The sequence below is a fragment of the Epinephelus fuscoguttatus genome, linkage group LG8 (assembly GCF_011397635.1).
Source record: "Epinephelus fuscoguttatus linkage group LG8, E.fuscoguttatus.final_Chr_v1".
Lineage (NCBI taxonomy): Eukaryota > Metazoa > Chordata > Actinopteri > Perciformes > Serranidae > Epinephelus > Epinephelus fuscoguttatus.
Window position 1 is genome coordinate 40,811,871 of NC_064759.1, and position 21,577 is coordinate 40,833,447.

Consider the following 21,577-nt stretch of genomic DNA (forward strand, 5'->3'; position numbering starts at 1 on the left):
CCAGCACTGAATATAGGGGCATTTGGTAGTTTATTTAAAACAGAATTTTACATGTAATAACACCATCTTGTGATTTTTGTAAGGGCCAAATCTTTGAAGCATAATGTGAAACAGTATTTTACAAGTAATAACATCACATTAGCAAGTAACATATTTGCATGTGCTTTTTGCAAAGGACATACATCTCCATATGACGTGAAATTGCATTTACATTTTCACATTGGTTGTTGGATATTTAATATGTGATACTGTACATGAGTTTCATGTTTCATTGTGTATGAAAAAAGAAAGTACTTACATAAGAATATTTGGGATTAGTAATAGATTCTAGGAAAAAAATAAACAGAAGGGGGCATAAAGACTTTATGTTCTACCTTTGTTCTACCTTTTTTTGCTCTGATCTATCTTTCCTCACAATACTGTGCTGTGAAATCATTATCCTCAACATCTGTCTACTATCACTATTACAGGAGACATTTATGATATACTGCAAAAACACCCTGTTTATTTGGCCCTGCCACTACTGAAAAGAACAAACTGTTTGTTTTCCTCCCCTTATGCAAACATCTCACAGCCTGCATACTGTTAAAACTCCAGCCAGTGAAATGTGTCAAAGCTGTTAGCAATCTTTAATGTTTTTTTTTTTGTTTGTTTGTTTCAGTCATGGCACAGTTATATTATAAACAACACCTGCCTGACGATATAGTTTTGGATTTATTTGTCTGAGAGAGTCAGGGGAGTCGTAGAAAAGAGGGACGTGCTGCGAGAATGAGCATCTAAGGCTAACAAAGACAGATGGTGCATGGAGCAGGGGTAGAGAGGGGAGGAAGCAGGAGGAGATGAAAACAGGGAGTGAAGCATGGAGGAGACAGAGGAGAAGGACATGGTGGAGGAGATGCTCAGTAGGCGGGAGGGAGGAAAAAAGAGGTATAAAAGAAGACATTAGTAATCTCCCCAGCTGTTTGCGTGAACAGAGGAGATGTGCCGGCTCTTGCTCTCTCTTTTTGTGTCCGTCTATCAGCATCTCTTATCTTATTGACAAAGCGTGTGGTGTCCTGAAAGCTGGGCCTGGGCCCAAAGCCAGCCTGCTGAGCCTGAGAGCAGCACAGAGTCATTGATATGGGGGATTATCTCTTATTGTGGTCATGCCTCACTTTGCACCCAGCCTACCTCACATCACAGGACGGGGACCGCTGGCAAACACACACACATAAACACAGCGGCTTTACTAGTCGAGCCAGTGTGTGTTTGGGCTCGCATGGCTCAGAAGCCTATCTCAAACATCAGACACCCTCTCAGATAGGCCTTATCAGTAGGTAAAAGATGCCAAGTACTGTAGAGACTCATCCCTCCTCCACTATTTCACCTGACAGGAAGAGCCATATGTGATGTTCAAGAAGTCTGACAAGCCACTGTATGGGAACGACCGCTTTGAGGGCTACTGCATAGACCTGCTGAGAGAGCTGGCCAACATCCTGGGGTTCACTTACGAGGTCCGCCTGGTGGAGGATGGGAAATACGGGGCACAGGATGAGAACACGGGCCAGTGGAACGGCATGGTCAAGGAGCTAATGGACCACGTGAGTCTCTAAATATCATTATTTAAGCTAATGAATGAATGTGAAACGGATGTAACCTTACACCTATTCTCACAGGATCATTGCATGTTATATAACTTGGGTCTCTTTTTAAAGTGTAAGCCAATGGTTCTTTTACCCACAAAGACATTGTACACACAGCCCACTCTAATTCTCAGGACGTCAAATACAGACACTTTGTCATGTTCCCTCTGCATTTGATATCAACACCCTTTAGCATCTTTATGACCACCAGGCTTTCAGCTTACTCCATTGTAAACCCATCTGTAGCAATACTTGATGCTAAGAGCAATTGACTTAGTACAAAGAACAAGACAGTCTGTGTAGGGTGAGAGGAAGGAGGATGGGTCAAACAAACAGACTTTCATCCAGAAGACCACAGTTTGTGTCCTTTGTGCACTACGTAACTTACTTACCTATGTAAGTAAGTTACATAATTAAATTTAAGTATGGTATTTAAGTGTGGTCTTTTTTTATATTTGCATAGCAAACGTACTTTTTTTTTTAACCCAAAACATGTTTTCTCTAAAAATAACCAAGTATTTTGGTTTCCTACCTTCACGTAACCGTTTCACAACATTATCCATGTGTTACAATGTGTTTCAGCAGTGCATCACATAACGACGTATCATATCATAGGCCACTGCAAGCTCTCTTCACTGTCTCTGGATGGCCTTTAACAGCTTATGGAAGCACATAGAACCATAACTCTTCCAAGAGCACAGAGCTGTAGTATTAATTGCTCAAAACTGTTTGTAGCCTACTACGTTGTTGTAAATCCATTCTTTTCATTCGTTGTACACATGGTATAATCGCATCTGACTGGAGAATTAGCACTACCTATTGCTTATCTCAGTGAGCCAACAGCAGTGGATGGAAAAGCACATAAATTTACATTTTCTTTTGCTGATTTTCTGAAAATTTGAAATTAATAAATTAGAAATTAAGGGTGCCCTGTAGCCTGGTTCCAGACCATAGACCCCGCCCACTCAACTGAGTAGGCTTGCATCTCTGGTCTGGCATACTGCAATGAATTTGCAATTTACCTCATCCAAACGATGGACGGACCAATGAACGCCGGGAGTGGGGGCGGGTCTAGCGATTAGCCAATCAATGCCACGCTGATGTCAAGCTGTGCACCGGTGGTTAACTGGTGAGGATAGCAACAATGGCGACCGCTACAGATCCTACAGACCACATTAACGATGCTATCGAGGTATTTCGCCACTACTCGCGTTAATGGAGGACCAAATTAAGGAAGCTGCTAAACTGGATTTAACGGCGATGCAGCTGGGCGTGCACGGCGACGGAGACATTTTAAACGGGCAATGCTCGCTTGTTTTCGGTACCCCTGAGGCATGGATACTAATGACGTCAGATTCTGGGTGAGTTGTTGATCTCTACTGATTGGTTAAGGAAAAATCAAATTCCCTCCCCCTTGTAAATCGCCTTCAATGGAAGCCATGTCAGACTGAAGGTTCTGGGAGCTTCAGTCTGACACTCAGGCTAGGTGCCCTGCGCATTGATATCACACGCCAAGGGGCTAGGCAAAGCATCTGTAATTGATGACCTCGGAGTAAAAGGGGGATGGTACATGCCAAGTTAAGGTGGATTTTTACTTGTGAGTCAAGTGTCAATAAAGTGCTTGCCTTTTACTTGGCACATTTCCGCCACAAATACACATGCTTATGTTATTAGCACAAGCCAGCGGCATTTTACATTGTATGAATTAGCTGAGCGGCTCGCAGAGATTTCCTTGACTCAAATGAACCCAGGGACAACAGCAACATTAAACACAGGTACTGTTACAAAATTTGGCTCCATTACAACTCAAAACATTCACTGACAAAAACAACTGTCTTATACTAAACATGTTTTCCAAGTAAATACAACATGATGATGTTATCAGCGCAAGCTTATGGCATTTTATATTGTATAAATTAGCTGAGTTGCTAGTGGAGATTTCCTCCACTCATATGAAGCCAGGACAAATCACACATATTTTGTGGGGCCTTCACACACACACACACACACACACACACACATATATATATATATATAAATAATTCTTTTGGGGGACAATGTCATTTTTCCAGATCTCAGCATTAGCATATAAAGCATTGTGAGCAAGCAGAGCTGAACATACATGTAAAAACAGTCAGCATGTTGAAGTTGAAATTATAAACAGTATTTAATGGTGAAAACAACAAAAATTATGTACGTGTTTGATATCTACAACAGCAATAATTGGTCAAACACTGCAGTCTGCTTTTGTATTTTTCTAGAGAGACTGTCACCCGCATTTGACGGTCATAAATTTGGGTTTTGGACTGTTGGTTGGGAAAAACAAGCAATTCAAATGTACAGTAGCTTTACTGATCAAAGACAGAGAAGTGTCACAAGTGTGACATTTTACACTGAAATATTGAAAGATTTATAGATAATGACAATATTTGTTAGTTGCAAATCTAATTTTTTATGCCATTCATCTTGAGAATCCTCATAGCGACATCTATTACCATCCAAATGTCTGTTGAGAATGACCAAAAATACAATGTAATGAGGTGTATTTCACTGAAACACACTCAGAGGGAAAGAGAATAAAAAAAAGAAATCCTTATCCTAACACCTAGCACTAGTACAGTGCGAGGAGAGCATAGATTCTGTCGAGACGAGTTTCCCCAACAGAGCTTATTAAAACACACACAAGCACACACAATCTGCTCACAGTGTAGATCATTATACCCGACAAAGTTTCAGTTAGGATAAACTGCATGGGCAGAAAAATAGCAGGCACTGCACGGCCAATAGTCAATATCTGACCCAAGAGGGGTCAAGCCTCCCTTAACTCCTTAAGACTTGTCTTTTGCTTCTGCTCTTGATCAGTGCAGCGATTGGCTGCCATGACAGATAGTATGGTCCTTTCATGAGTGAAGGGCCCAATCCCCTGGGAGTGATGTTCAGTGTGAGTTTGCCCCATGTCTTACACAGGGTCTGGGCTTGACTTAGACAGATGGTGATTGTAGCAGACAGGCCCTCTGTAGACTGGAGTGTGAAGAAGTTCAGTTGAGGAAGACATGCTGAATTGAGTTGAACAAGTTGGAAACATCCTGTCAAAGGAATTTAGCTAAAGTATCTTTGGTCTCGCTAATGCTCAACGTGGAGCAAACACATTCTGATGTGTTTACATTGTGTAGGTTTGTATTGTGATATGGGTAAGACTTTTTATGTATCACAGCTGCGAGCAGGAAGCTCCGTCAATTCATCCTGGAGTGATATATGGCAACCTTCATAAGACAAAAAGGATATATCTTTGAGAAATGAACCACTTGACCTTGCAGTGAATGTTTAGCATTTATAGTCACAATGCAGCCCAAGATTTATTAACTGTCAACAGCAGAACACGGTTTTCACCCCAGATATGGAAACATGACTCTCCTGAGCAGGCTCTATACGTTCCTTCTCTATATCTCTAAAGCACATGTCTCACATATAAGCACAACTTCTGTGCTTGCCAAAGAAGGGATTATACCATAATATAAATAACTCTATTGAAATGTCATGTTAATGTTCACCGTGTGGCACAAACAGCTGCATGTGTTTAGAGTAGAACAAAAAAAACTCTGTAAGCAAACCTCTCTCCACTGCAGGGCCTTAATAAAACATAAACCTTTACTCTTGACAGAGCTTAACTGAAGATGCAGCAATTGTCATGGGTTCTGCTTTTGCAGCCCAGTCAGCAGAAGAGAATGCTGGCAATGTACATTCCTGCAAATGATGATGTTACATTTGCATGTTACATATCATTCATATTCATATGTATCATATCAACTTTTCTAAAGTGATGTTGTATATAAGGTGACTTTGTCATCAGGAGGTGGAGGGAATGGTAGATTTTGTGGCACTTACTGTAGGTGAGATGCCTGCCAAGCTGCAGACCACCATTCAAGACCAAGAAATATCCGAACTGGTTGTGATATAGCTACCCCTCACTGTTTTTCCAGTGTTTTAGGAACCAAGTGGGTGTTTTATCGTGACCTGTCACTGTTTTTCCAGATGCTTTTCTGACACTTAAAGTGGGTGTTTTGTAACAACCCATCGCTGTTTTTCCAGCGCCTTTTTTGACACCAAATGTGGGTGTTTTGTAGTGACCTGTCACTGTTTTTCCAGCTATTTTTTAGAAGCCAAACAAGGGTGTTTTGTAACACCAAGCTGCTGTTTCTTCAGCTGCTCTTCAGGTATCAAGCGTGGGTACAACTTCTCAAGGCACCAAACTTGGGTGTTTTGTAGCAACCCATCACTGTTATTCCAGTGGCCTTTTTTGGCACCAAATGTGGGTGTTTTGCAGCGATTCATCGCTGTTTTTTCATGGGGGATAGTGCCACAAAAAGTGTTTTCAGTCATACACTGCTGCATTACCTGCCAAATAGTGCCATCAACAGGGGTTGTTTTTTTGGAAAAATTGCTGCTTCTTTAGTGGGGATTGTGCACCCAAAATCGGGTATGTTAGGTAGGGCTGGGCGGTATGACCTAAAATTCATATCACGGTATAAATCGAATCCCTTCACGGTAACGGTATATATCGCGGTATAAATTTAAGTGTAAAAGTTATAATAGAAGTGTTTCTGAATGGGTTTTGTAGTCCCTTATCAAAGTTAAATTGATTAAAAAAAAAAACAGCAACAACAAAAGCAAAGATATAATGTATTTTTTAGAGCATTTATTGTGCAGAATGCAGATCTCAAAACTCAAAATTAAAACCCAGTACTCTATGGTGCAAAATGTCCCCTGAGATCTATATCAAAAGGTGATTTCCTTCTTTTAGCAAAATCCTAAATGACTGAGTTGTGTTTTTTCCACCTGGACCTTTATGCTCTGCCATTTCTCCTCTAATCATCACGCTGTAACCTGTGACAGGCTGTTATGATACCACAACTATCACACATTCACATATGGAGTTTTTTGTGGAGCCCCTAGCGTCACATAGGTTTACATTACCAAAGGTTTATGACAAACTCTCTTGCCGAAAACCAACTCCCGTGTGCGCACGGTGAGAGAGGAGAGGGAGAGACGCTGTGCTGCTGCCAGAGGAGACGCTGAATGAGTTCCCTCTGAGCGGTAAGTTGCTAAAAGAGTCTGAGAAGTCCGGGGCTGTTCATAAAACATTAACTCACTCACTCACTCACAAGTTCTCCAGCAACACATGTTGCACGTGCTATGCTAAATCACGGACGTGAACCAGCTCCTCTTGGTCCGCTGTCTCTGTGCTCGCAGCCATTTTCACACTGAGGCAGGTGCGATGACATCATCGACGATAGGACGGTAGAGCGCAAATCTCTACCGTGGGCCAAATTTATATCATTTCTACCGTCTACCGCATATACCGTGCAGCCCTAATGTTAAGCTAAAACATGATCTTTTCAAAAACAAGTGGTTAAAATAAAAACATAAAATAACAACTTTTTTTCTTTTTTTTTTTTTTTTTCCCCTGGTGATTGGATTAGGATTTGTTTCTGCTGTTCCTGGAAAGATATGGGGGTGGGTTATCCAAAAAACTGTGGAAATTAAGTAAGAAGTTAGCACAAAAGCCTCACGAGGTTCTTAAAAGTTCATGTTCTTGGAAGCCTGGAGATATTGGTTGTATTGATTCTTGCAGTGGAAAAGGATTATAGGTGTTTCCCGAACTCCAAATACTGGACCGATGCAAAACAGACAAACACCTGTCTTGTTAGCTATTTATAGTACGCTTGGAAATAAGAGAGGCAATGAAAACAATTTTATTGAACCCGTTAGATGTTTTAAAAAATGGTTTGCTTGTGTAAGATCACACATTCTCACTCTGACCTTGTCACATATAGCTGTTTGATCGTGGACTTTCCACTCTGGTGTACAGTATGATGTGCAAGGTAGCCCGGGTGTGTCTGTAATTGATGTTCAGTTTGTTTCAAAATAAACACACTATGACTGTACCACACTGCAAATTGACATTTTTCTTTTCATTCAACAACAAATGTACATGGTTAGGTTTAGCCAACACATGCTCATGGTTAGGTTCAGAAAAAAAACCTGACAGGGTTTGGCTTTACAGTCATAGGGAAGCAAACATCGGCCTTGAGGGTGAAAGTCGGTGATTGTTGAACCCATCCACCACCCCTCCTACCTTCCCCACTTGGACTTCTTGCTCACTTAACTTACATTGTTGTCCGTCTGTGTTTCCCCCTGATGCCGTCAAGCACCATTATACACCGACAACACTCGGCCACGTATCATGCTGACGTGAAAGGATGGCTTTTTTCAGCAGTGTCTGATGCAGAAGTCAATGCCCAAGCGCTGGTATTCAACAACTTTGAAATGAGTCGGGGTTGTAAGATTACGTGAGCTGTTGCCAGATCTCTTGAGAGTGTGCTGCTAAAAGAGAGACATGGCAAAGTTCATTTTCTCCTGATTTGCTTGGCTGGGAAAAAACTACTTTTGTGTACAATTTAATTTTCAACAGTAGCTACATAGAAGCTTTTATTAACTGAATATACATGTATGTGCAAAGAGTGGAATGGAATGCAAAGAAAGATACATTTGAAGTGAGACATATTGCCAAGATATGCGTATTATGAATATAAATACATCCAAGACATATGTGATGATCACATCATGCAGTTGCTGTATTAGGGTACTGGTACCTCTTTTTGTCCATTTCAGGCACTGCCCGTATGTCTCCCTACCTTCCAATACATCATATAATATAAAGAATAGCACTATGAAAGGCTACAGCTCCCAGCCATTCCAACAAAAGAAGAAAGTGGGTAAAGAAAATAAATGAATGCTTTGATTTAGGCTCCAGGGGGAAAGGGTGAGTTTAGTGGTGGGAGTATACTTGATGGGTGGAAAGAAAAAGAGGGCTTTAAATTTCTTGCTAAGTGCCTTGGGACAGACTCTGTAGTGTGTAAAGACCCTGTTTTCTTAATTTGATTGCCTCTAAATGCTTCCTGTGCCTGTGACTTATAGCCTATCTCTCTTCCCTTTTATGTTTGCTGTTGACAGAGAGCTGATCTGGCAGTGGCTCCCCTCGCCATCACATACGTGCGCGAGAAGGTTATCGACTTCTCTAAGCCCTTCATGACGCTGGGTATAAGTATACTGTACCGCAAGCCCAACGGGACCAACCCTGGGGTCTTCTCCTTCCTCAACCCTCTCTCGCCTGATATCTGGATGTATATTCTGCTGGCTTACTTGGGTGTCAGTTGTGTGCTGTTTGTCATAGCCAGGTAACATGCCACTTCCAGCAATCACAGCCTCACACACAGTCAGAAACATGCTTAGCTGCCATCGCTCAGCCTCGCCCATCTGACTAACAACAGGCCAATCTCTGTAATTACAGGATGTGCGTCCTAAGCACACTGACTCACTCATGGTAAAAGCTTAACACTCAGTGACAGTGCTGACACTAATCAACGGTCATGTATCAAAACTCAACGCCATCGCTGTGTAATCTGTCTAATGCAGTTTAACCATGAAGGATCACATAAATATTTGCCTTTTTCTAACATAAGACATTCATAAAGGCTTTATTTGTGTTCGTACAATATCTTGTTTCAGATTGGCACTTGGCATGGCTGCTAGGTTACTCCTGGCCTGCTGTTACTCACATTGGTATCAGTAAATAGAACTATGGGAGACACAGACACAAACACCAACACAGACCTTAGACAGAGAAGTTGAAGGCCCCTCAGCTGTTTGAGGGTGGAGTGTACAGAAAGGTTGTGGCAGAAAGGTTGTGCTCTCATATGGATATGTGTGCGTTAAGTGTGTGTGTGTGGGATGTGTCGAGCTCGGTGTGAACACTGCTGCCCCCTCTCCCACCTTTCCCTCACTGTCCCCAGTGTCTCAGAGTTCATGCTGTCTTTTCTTTTCTCTTGTTTCCTTCACCTTGCTTCAAACACAACCATAACTCAGAGATAAAGTTTCTAACTTTTTTTCTGCTTGCTTGGCAAATAAACAAAAGTCAGGTTTACAAATAGCTGGTTTATAAGAGTTTTGAGCTGTCACATCACCAGATGAGACTTTAAGTTGAATAGAGTCAAATCTGTTCAAATCTCGTAACCTTTGCTTAGGATGGCAAACTGATCTGTACTCTTTGTCATAACCTATAGCAGTTGAGAATATATCAAGATATCGTCAAATAGATATGTCCAGAGGACTTTGCTATGGTAGGCTTTTAAAGGATGAAGAATTGTTGGATGTCAACATCTGCACTGGGTTGCACCAGCTATGCTCAAAGGTAGCCCAAGTTGAACGGAATTTCTAACTTAGGTTGGAGTTTATGGGCAACTAACATTTTAAGGCTTGCACCAGCCAAAATAGTTTTAATGTGGGCATAACTTACAACGTAAACCTCACTAGTAGTGCCCCCAGAAATTTTTTCATGGAGGTGGCCAGATTGGGTGACTAATAATGGTGGGGTGGCACACCAAACGCCATAACTGAATTTCAGAAATTAGATTATGCTGTTGTAGTATATAAGATAGTTGAAAACTATGTCAAAATACAGGGATAAGGAATAGCATAGTGATATGCGTAGTGTGAATACAATTATACTGGTACACTGGTACACTAACATTTTGAGTTCTGTTACAATCCTGTTTTAATGTGTTGTGTATCTCTACATGTTAGGCAATCCAATGTTCTTCAAATAGGCTGGTTGTCCTCATTAAGAAGACAAATGTACATCTTTAGTTTAAAGGAGAACATTGATTGAAAAGACCAAAACATGTACTGGGAACAACCCCACTCAAGTTTAGAGAAGACACATGGGTACCCATAGAAACCATTTTCATTCAGATATCTTGAGGTGAGAATTCAAGGAAACCCTTTGAAAATAGCCATGCCAGTTATTCCCTCGCCCAAAATTAGCCTAAGTTTGGAGTCTAATTTTGCCCCCTTTGACACAAGCTATCATTACATGGTTGGTACCAATGGATGTCTTAGCTTTTCTAGCTTTTGTAAACATGCAAAATGAAGTGCAAACATATAGCGTAAAATAACACATATAAGTAAGTGGGCAATAACATATAAATATAATTTGTGCTAAATTGGAAAGCAAATATGTAGGGTTAGAGAGTGCTTTTTACTGATTGTCTTCAGGAAGTGAAACACAACTTTCTGTGACAATAGTTTGGTTGGTGTGGACTTTAGACCAGTGTAGCAAAGATGATACCTTACCTCCGTGTTGCAACCAAACATCAATACTGTGCTACGATCAAACTTACTAGTTTCAAAGTATTGTTTAGTGTGGAATTCACACCCTAACTTGAGGGAGAATCTACATATAGCTGGTGCAATAAGCTGTTGTCTTTTCCCCCCATACAACCTTACATTAAAGGCCCTTTTCTGTAGTTGCCTTGGATTACTTTCTCACTTCTGCACCAAAGTTCTCTCATAAGTGGGGCTGTGACCTGCAATTTCAGGTCTCTCGCTGCAGTTAATCGGTGCCACCCAAGTTCAAAATGGCATTGCACTTGTTCAAAGAAACTGAACTCATGGAGGGAGTGCTGCAGAGTTTGAATACATTGTTCCAAATATGCTTGTTGTGAACATTTGGAAAAGAGTACAAGGTTCCAGAACTCATTTGGAGTTGCACTAATGGTGTTGGTGATGGAAAGTGACAGCATATAAGGGCTGTGTTCAGCTGTTGGATGCAGTTGTTCTGCAGAGGGTAAGCCTGGTATGGGTACTGATTTATTGTAGGAAGCCAGGATAAAAATGCATTTTATACCGTATTATAACGGTTCTTTGGATAAAAACATCTATCAAGTTTTTGTTAGAGTTTCTAGTTCTTTGCTCTGCTATAACTTGGACTGAATATGACCTAACCCTTATTGTCCTGACAGAAAATCTTGCATAGAATAGTTGGTGTTGTATTTATAACAGACAGCAGCTCTGTATTACGTTATTTGCTTTTGTGTTCATATAAGCCACTGTTTAGTTTAGTGACAGAGCTGACATCAAGAATGCTTTGGCTCATGAAATGACACATCACATTATTTGTACCGCTTGTCTTTCCTTTCAGTGTCTTTGCTCAGAAAAATCCTTTCAGTAGATGAAACTAGGCCGTGTTTCTTAAGGCTCGCTCATTTGATCGAGTGGCTCTCGCTCGTGGCGCCATTTGAAGCATGGTGAAGCAAAAAGAGAAAGAAAAGGTCATGTTAACTCTAAAACTTTCGGGAGACATCGGCTCTCTTGCAGCCGCGGCCCGACAGTTTTACCGTTAACGCATGTGTGTTTTCCGATGTTACTGGCGATATGATCACACAAGAGAATAAAAAGCGGCAACTGTCATCTAAGTTGGCTCAGAATATGCACCTATCTGTATTTAATATCATAATAAGTAAGTGTTTGGGTAAGTGTATAAATTCCCCCCTCACTTTATTCCTTCTTTTCTCCTGTATACACAAATGCATGCTGGGCTACAGTTGCATGTTTTTGCTGTAGAGTGTAGCACATAAAGGTCTCACAAAATTTCATGAAATGAGAAGTCTAAAAGGCAGATATTGTGAACAGGAAATGTTAAGATTACGTCCCTCCACCATGACCGAATTATGTGACAAGAACATGTTGACATGTTAATAATTTAGGCAGGTTAGGTTAGTCTGATTGTACCATCATAGTGGTGTGCATGTCAAGTATCTTCTCACTTTCTCCCTCCTGTGGTATATAGCCATACAGATAGTCTTGGTTTTACTTTCCCAGGTTATTTGTCTCCAAGATTTGTGCCTTCACTCTAATATAAGAAAGGGAAAGAAATTTAGTTTATGGTGCTCACCACAGAAATTCACCAGGCACATATCTTACCCAAAAAGATTGTCCCTGTTGTTCAAGATAATCCACAGAGCTAGCTGTCAACTGCTGTGAGACTTACTTTTACAGAAGAAATAGTCCCTTTTCAAACAAACAAAAAAAAAAAGGTAAAACCCGAGAGACAGAGATTTCAAAACTGCTGCAGAACAACAATCGATATGGCTAGACACAACAAGGGGTGAACTGATTCTTTAATAAAATCACTATTAGATCAGCTAAATGAGGGACTCAATATGCTAGTATAAGATGTTGATCATGGATAACAGAAAGAAAAAAAATGTGAAGCTTTGTTGGGTTAAACTGGATTGTTGTTCATTGTTAAATATGGATCCAGCTTTACCATAATTAGACTGCTATGTGTGCTTTTGGCCACATGAAGGCGCTACACCAGACCCTATGGATCCGTCCTCTTAGAAATCATTTTGAGACCCTTAATATATGGACCTGGGGTCCCAAGGGGCCTCAGGCTTAAGATGCGTTTAAGGGTTCCCAATCGCCCCAGGTGGGTTAAGGGTAAGAAATAACATGGTTTGGGTAAAAATAACTACTTAATTCAGATTTGGCAGTTGTAAATGTTATGGTTTTAAGAAGAACCTTTTGTTTGGTTTCTTTTGACCTTGATGCTGACTGTTGATAAGAAATGAATAGTGCTCTCCATGTCAGCAGACAACGTATCCTCAATGGTTCATATGATATCCTGCGAAAATGTGCACACAACAGTCCCACAGATTAGTGCCCCTTGAATGACATTAGGACTTTAACGTAAAGTTATGTCACTAGCATAAAGTTATGGAGGTTACGTTTAGGAAAAGAAACATGGTGATGACCTACCTTGAAATTTCTCAAAGTTTACTCAAAGTTCCCACAATTCTGCACACCAGCCTCCTGGCTAAATTACTGGGAGAATTTCCTGTTTTGTGACCCTTCCACCACCAAACCTGCCTCCTGTGTCGACCACTCAGGACCACTTCCTTCTTCACTTCCTCTTGACCCTGACAGCACATTGGTCATATGATTGCAGCCTTCCAAAGTGTGTATGGGTTATACACCAATTACGTATTCAACCACCGGACCTGACCTGACCTAGTTTTTTTTGACTCTGAACAATGTCACACTACTTTTGCCTCTGCATTGACAGTGGAGTCATAATGACACAGACATAACAGGTTGCTTCTCTCTTAAATGTAAATATACAGTTGGTAATTTTTAGGCATTTGTATAGAACAAATAATTCCTTTGGGGACTGGCTCTGCTTATTCTTTAAACCCATCAAGAGTTTTGTTTGTCCCATTTCCTCCACTTAATCCTTTCATGGTGGAGAAGTGTATTTTACCTTCTGTCCACAAACATCATTTGTGTGTTGATAAGTCACACTCATTTCACAAAAGTTTGTGAGACCAAACTGTCTAGCACATAAAACTGACAGGCAGTACCTAATACTACAAGGTTTAGTTCCACTGTATATACTGTTTATATATGTGTGTGTACACATTACACATTTTATCTATGTATGCTTGTGCTTGTGCTGTACTGTGTGACTGATTGTATGAGTGAGAGACTGACAGAGACTGAACATTAGGGCTGACGCACACAGTGCTAGAGTCAGAGCGGCTTCTCTTTACCATGGATAGGCCTATTCCACATGGGCACACAGTTTAAACCACATGATTACTCTGTTGTACTGCCACCTGCCCCGATATCTCCAGTTACTGATGTTAATGTCACCATTTGTTATTGCTTTTATTTTCCCTCTAAAGACATCAGTAGCACTGCTGCTGATTCTGGCACAGGTGATGACACAGCTAAAAAAACAAACAAAAAAGCCCTCTATAGTACACCACACCTCTGCTAAAGCCTGTAAATGATCTCTTAGTTACACTTTGGGGAATCAAATTCCCTCCATCCTACACATCAAGTGAATTTTCTTAAGATAAGAGAGAAGCACAGGTAAAACTTAGTGATCAATCGATCGGAACATTGGTGCAGAATCTCCCTTGTCTTTCTCAAAATACTTACTGTATGACTCATGATACTGATGCCAAGCTCTCGCCTGTCTTGCTCAAAATTAGAAGATTTCTCTGTATGCAAAGTCTTTCTTTTCTCACATCAAAGTGTGATCTGTCGGCCCCGCGGTTTTTGAATGAAAAGACTTTGGTTAAATAGTGCTCGTATTAAAGGCACGGCCTCATCATGTGGTAAAGAAAAAATCTCTTCTGAATCCCACGCAGAACTCTTAAGTGGGATGCTCGGGATATATTTTCTCAAAATTGAGTCTTAAAGAAGTATTTCACCGCTGGAAAGATAGTCTTTTCACAAAACTGGGCTATCTATACAGCAGGAGATGCAAATACTTTTGAACCTGGTGCTACATGACCAGAGAAAACACAGAAAAAGTCTGTGACAGTCACTTTTGCTCAAGATGTAGAAAACCTGCAACTACTAAAAATGCACTACGGTGCACCAGACCAGTAAACACTCTCACTGGTTGGTGACATAATGCAAGTTGCCCATCTGACAACAACATGGTGGCTGGCTGGTAGCAAACAATATCACATTACATTTAAACAGTAAGCTAAAATATGTTTCTGAAAACATTTTGGGAAAAAATATGAAATAGAGTTACAGAATCTTGGTTCATATTTGATAAGTAATGCTTGGTGTTACTGTTCGATCTCAATTTGTTCTGAGTTTGACAGAGAGAGGTGGCTCTCAATCTCAATCTGCATCTATACTGTTTGTACTGTGGTGGTGGACCGCATGCAAAATTTAAGAAGCACAATCTGTACTGTGAGCAACAGCCTGATAGCCAACAAATGTCTGTCAGATGACATGTTTCAGATCTTTGCTGGCAAATGAGCAGGTTGCTAGTAAGTTGGAGGGACATAGTACATTTACACAAATCACCCACGTTGTTAAGATACAAAATATACCTTTAAAAGGTCCAGTGTGTAAGATTTAGGAGGATTCAGTGGCATCTAGTGGTGAGGACTGCATATTGCAACCAGCCAATACTTCTGATTAAAATTCCTTAAGTGTTTATTATTCAGGAGGTTTTAACATGGGGATTACTACCCGCAGAGGTCTCTTCCTTTTCAAAACAAATGCACCAGGTGATTTAAACTGGTAAAAACACTGACTGAAGCAGTTTAATGTTGCAAATCAGTGTTTTTCTGATGCTGTTTGGCATGTCGGCGAAGGGTGGCTCGCCCACCACATGCTGGTGTGTGCTCACCCTTTTCTCTGATAACTGCAATGTGTGCTGAAGTTATTTTTGATCCAGACATTTAGAAGATTTTAACCATGAGCCAGATTATCTGCAGAGGTCTCCTTCTTTTCAAAGCAAATGCACCCAGTGATTTAAACTGATTAAAACACTGAATAAAGCAGGTCCACGTTACAAATCAGTGTTTTCCCGAATCTGTATGGTTGCCGACACAGAAACAAGAAAACACAAATGGCCCTTTCAGGAGTAAGTATTTGGTTTGTCCTTTCTGGGCTATTGTCGTGGGGCAAGTAGCAGACGTCCCAGATGCATCCACAGCCTTGTGTTGCATTCATATGGTGTCGGAATAAACTGGACAATGGGTTCAGATCATATTTCACAGCTTACCTGAGCTGTTTTCTTTCCTCTTCATTATAAATGTGCTGTGTGTACAATTTAGGGAGATTTAGTGGTAACTAGCAGTTAGGATTGCAGATTCAAACTAAATGAAACATCTCCCCATCAGAATTCCTTCAGTGTTCATTGTTCAGGAGGTTTTAACCAGGATCCCAAATATCTGCAGAGGTCTCTTCCTCTCCAAAATAAACAGACTCTGTGATTAAACCAGTAAAAACCCTGAATTAAGCAGTTCTACATTACAAATCAGTGTTTCTCCGATGCTGTTTGGCATGTCAGAGTTAGCCACGAGTGTAGCACATGCTAATGTGTGCTCACCCTTTTTCTATACCTTCAATTTCAAATGTTCAGAAGGTTTTTACTGGCAGCTGAACTATCCACAGAGGTCTTTTCCTCTCCAAAACAAACTGACTTGTTCATTTGTGTTTTTCTGATGCTCTTGTGTCGATGAAGCTTCTACCTAGAATGGCCAACGCGAAAACACAAATGGCCTATCTAGAGCGTGTTTGGTTTGTCCATTCTTGACTACTACAACATGGCAATCTCTTTGGATGAGGACCTGCTCCCTATGTAGATATAAACAGCTCGTTCTAAGGACACAAAAACCCAACAATTCTTATTTTTAGTTGATTATACACTTAAGAAGCTGTACTTATTATATTATATTCCATTTCTGCTAATATATCCCCAAATCCTGCACACTGGATTTTTAAAAGAGATTACAGAGAGTGAAAAGAGGTTAACAATTATAATTGCATTGGACCTTTTAAAGAAATGTTATTCTTAAAGACATACTTTAGTGTGCAACTTAATAAATGTAAAAAAAAATGGTGTCAGGTTTTTCAAACTGTGTCAGGAAGGAAGCTGCATTATGTTACTTGTACACAGTATCATATACAGTGTCCCAGAGCTGACTTGTACATATTGGTTGAACCTTAAAGAGTGTTGCCAGTGGTAAGCCAATTTCCAACAACTTATTTAGCCTGCACTTTTCATTATTGATGAACAGTTTCCAAGGCACCCCATCATGTTTTATATTTTTGAATGTGCTCTGTCTACCTCCCAGGCAGCCATTCACTTCCATTATTTTCTTTACGGAATGGAAATCACCATATAATGACATGAAAACTGCTCAAGAGGGGTAATTCTTTACAATGAGCATCATGTCTGTTTTGCAGGTTTCAAATCAATGTGTTTTCCTCGTTCAAGCAAGATCCAAGTCCTTTCTGATTAATATTAATGCAAACCGTTGGCTGCCTGAGGTGGAAAACGAGGCAAAACAAAGAAAAAGGAGGCAAGATACGTTTATTGTGTGCAGCACGTTTCACACACAAAGGAAGTGCAGGAAAAGGAAGTGAAGAATCATGGCATAAAACATTAAAATGCAAATTAAAAAGGGAAGGAACCACTTTAAAATGAATTAAAATGATTTACAGAAACAATACTTCCTAGACAGGGAAACATGTAACATAAATGTTTCAGCTTGGATGTTAAGTAATCAGAGTTGGTTTGTTTTAAATCACATGAAGGTTTCTTCAAGTTCTGTTGTGCATAGCAACTAAATGCTGCTCCTCTATGTTTAATTTGGACTCTGGAAATAATTACACTGGAAGCAGAGAAGGGTCATAAGACAGACAGGCATGTACTTTGATTTACAAGCAGAAGTAATTAAAACTCTATTCTTTGATACAATGGAAGCCAGTACAGAGACCTGAGGATGTATTTCTGTAGCAGCAGCATTCTCAATGAGTGCCTATTCTCCTTTAGTGTGACTCGTTCAAAGACCATTACAATAGTCAAACTTGCTGGAAACAAAAGTGTAGAAAAAACTCAAACTTAAGAAGTCAGCAAAAATGTAATCTGGTCTTTTATTGTACACAGCGGAATTTATAACATCGGTGAAACGCTCGGGTAGATGTATGAAGTCCATCATCCTGTGACGGAGCAACCGTTCTGACTCTGTTGATTCATCTCCCCTGACATTGGTGTTATCACGTGTATCATCGCTGGAGCTTTCTGCTGGGTGACCCTGCCCTCCCGTACAAAGATAAAAGCCTCACATTGTTTCTGGGCTGCTGGTGAATTCCCCGCCTTTTCGTCCGCGCTTATCTCTGCACTGACCTTGCTCAAAGTTTCTCCTTCTGCAGCATAGATGATCTGAGATAATGTAAGGGCAGTGTAATTGGATCAAAATGACAGCAAACAGGCCCAGCAGTGCTACAGCGAGAGATGGGTTAAGCTGTGTTGTCTCCTGTAAAAGGCATTAGTTTAGCATTCCCTGACCCAAGCATCAGCAGTAGCAGCAGTCCAGCCAGCCACTCCCATCATCTTGCACTGCACTGACAACTTCGCTCATCCATGTTCATGGTGAGCAGTAATTGGCTTTTCACGACATGATTGGAGGAAACACAGTCAGAGACCTCTGCGCAAGGGATTGGGTCACGCAGTCGCATATGCCACGGCAAGGTCGCAGTTCAGCTGAACTCAATTTGGCATTACAAATTGACAAGCAAGCAAATCTGGGGCAAATTGAGTGAGCGGACGGATTGATTTAAGGCCAAGGATTCTCTTAAAGCAGAAATAAGGGAGACATTCAGAGGTCCTTGAGCTACACTACACAATATCCTCCCGAGAGTTGTAGGGGTGAGAAGGAACACCACTGCTAACCACATTATAATGGCAAAGCCCATTAGTCAATGACAGGGTACAGTTATGATGCTGTCATTTTATCGATACAGCCATACATCTTCATAGAGAGTCAGGTATTAAAGTATTCAACCCAGTACAAGAGTATTATAACCGGAGGACAATGGATCAAAACCTTGAAACCCAGTGGTGTAGCAGTTTCATCTGCATTATCCTCCATGCAGATGTTACATCCGCTTGAGGTTATCGTTTCTGACTTCCAGCACAGTGAGTCTACATTATGCATTGCAATTTGATTAGTCAAACCCTAGTGTCGGTTAAACAGCTTGAGTCAAGATAGGGCCCCAGCTCCCCTCCACTTCCAGCACAAACCAAATCAGGTCAGAATGCTTAATTGTAGACCAATCAACCTTTACTAATGTAATGTCACTTTTATTTGATATGAATAAATGAGAAATCTCTCTGCTTGAGGAGTGTGTCGAGTGAGGGGGAGCGCCGGGGCCGGCGTGGGCATGATGGGAATGAACCGCTTGATCTGCTGAATATTAATGCCCCTCTAAGATTATAAGGATTATTAGTTCTTTTCTCGGCTGACAATGGAGTTATTTTCAGACCCCATCGATTAAATTACTGAGGGAACTGCCTTTGATATGAGCACTCCCACATGAGGAGCCACCTTTGGAATATGAGTGGTGTTAAACTGAGTCCAATCCCCAAGTACTGTATCTTATTTAAATTTTAAAACACACAAGGAGAGATTCAGATGAGCACTCATTTTTGAAGCTTTATTTTGACTTACAGATTATTTGGTAAATCATCATTTTGCAATCAATCATGTAATAAACTCTAATTTAGTTAACAGTATCTGATGTATGACGGCATAGCATTGCTTCTTGATTTTGGAAGTCTCATCTCTGGCCATGACTGAATAACCTTTGTTTTCTCTCTCCTGTCTCCCCAGGTAGGATGACAACTCTTGACCTTTTTTATTGTTCACTCTTGTGTCTTTATGCAACTGCAGTAAAACTATATGTGTGTGTGTGTGTGTGTGTGTGTGTGTGTGTGTGTGTGTGTGTGCGTGCGTGCGTGCGTGTGTGTGTGTTCTCTGTTAACTGTCACAGGTTTAGTCCCTACGAGTGGTATAACCCCCACCCTTGCAACCCTGACTCGGATGTAGTGGAAAACAATTTCACCCTGCTAAATAGTTTCTGGTTCGGAGTTGGAGCTCTCATGCAGCAAGGTAGACGCCTCTGCCTGCCCCCCTTTTTCTAGCACATGTCCCACTTTTTTGCTGGGGGTCAACCTTGCTCTTTGACCAGGCCCATGACCATGCATGGGGGCCTCTGTGCATGATGCTAGATGCTTCAGTGGTAGAGTCCTGTAGGATGGACTGAGTGGGATCTGAATGATGTGATTAATGAATGAGGACAGTGTGCCTGCATGCTCCCCTTCTCCATACTGCCCCCTAACTCCTCCCCTCCCCCTTCCCCCACCTCTTCACAGACATCTGAACAGGTAAGTGTTCCCACCCAGAGTACCTGAGATGGATTAGATGGGTGAGACTGAATGAGAATGTGAACTCAGCAGCTTACCCTGCCTGTTTGGTATTGTTTCCTTCTGCCAAACCAATGCCATATCTTCTCAACTAGTTGGCATCTTCAGATGAAAAAACAAAGTTAAACAGAAAATGGAATGTCATCACTTTAATAACTATGTGGCGTATATTCTTAACAATGCATGTCACAATGGGAGATATGTTGCATTTTTAATTTAGCATTTCTTCGAAAGCAACTGACAATGCAACATATGTACACCAGGTGGTGATGATTTTAGGGCCTGGAAAGCATGGTATATTTGTTTGTATGTGTCCTTGCATCTGATCAGTGCAATGGAGCACACAAATAACTAGCTGCTATAGTCAAAGCTACTTTAAAGGGGCAGTTCACCCACAGTACAAAAAATGAAAAAAACTCATCTCTAGTGGTATCGAGCCATGCAGATTTGGTTTTAAATGTCCAGGTTTGGAATATCTGTCTCTGCCTCCACCCTAAATCAATGATTTTTTGTGGGGCTCACAGTACTGAATGAATATGTGAAAAATAGGAAGCCCCTACATTTCTGAAAGGTAATATTTTTTGTCTTATGCACACAAGTTATTATCTTAGGGGAACAAAAATATTACCTTTCAGGACTTTGGGGCCTCCATAGAAACAAAATAATATATATAGTATATTGAAAAAAAATATTAAAATCATATAGGCTAATCAACTAAATATTTTATTGGGAAATTCAAATTAAAATGAATAGTCTATGTTGAAATTTACAGGACTGAGTATTTTTTACGAAATCAATATTTATATTAATAAATATTTATATATATATATTAATTATAGATTATCAAAAATTAAGTATCATATGTATGGATCAATTAAAAAAAAAACAATTCAAGATTTAAAAATGAAACTTCAAATACTTGACCATTTGTGAGTTTTTCTTTTTCTAGTTTCAAAACAACAGTTTTACACACACACACACACACACACACACACCAAAAAAAAAAAAAAAAAGCAACAATAACACTTTTCCTCAGCAAACATACTCTGTGCGTAACTTTACCCAAGTTCCATACTCCTCAGGTCACAAGCTGTAAACTGAGTAACTCCATCCACAGAATGTGGTTAAAAACTCCAGAAAAAGCCAAGTGGTGGGCAATGAATTTTGTTTTTTACAATTGAATTTTCAATGTGAATGGAGAAAAAAGAAAGATCTTTTTATCACATGGATGTTTGAAATAAAATATTTCAGTACATTTAAGTGATAAATCTAGATATTCAGTTTCATATAAGATTCAAATTATTTGGCT

At 40.4% G+C, this 21,577-nt stretch overlaps 1 protein-coding gene across 4 annotated transcripts in view; it reads left to right on the plus strand.

Annotated features, from left to right (window-relative positions):
- Positions 1-21,577, plus strand: part of grik2 (glutamate receptor, ionotropic, kainate 2) — a 450,636-nt gene that overhangs the window by 325,072 nt on the left and 103,987 nt on the right. For all 4 annotated transcript variants that reach the window (XM_049583125.1, XM_049583128.1, XM_049583127.1 and 1 more), the window contains 3 exons: positions 1,374-1,580; positions 8,637-8,860; positions 19,836-19,954. In XM_049583125.1, coding sequence (XP_049439082.1) covers positions 1,374-1,580; positions 8,637-8,860; positions 19,836-19,954 — 550 coding nt within the window. The remainder of the gene's footprint in view (positions 1-1,373; positions 1,581-8,636; positions 8,861-19,835; positions 19,955-21,577) is intronic.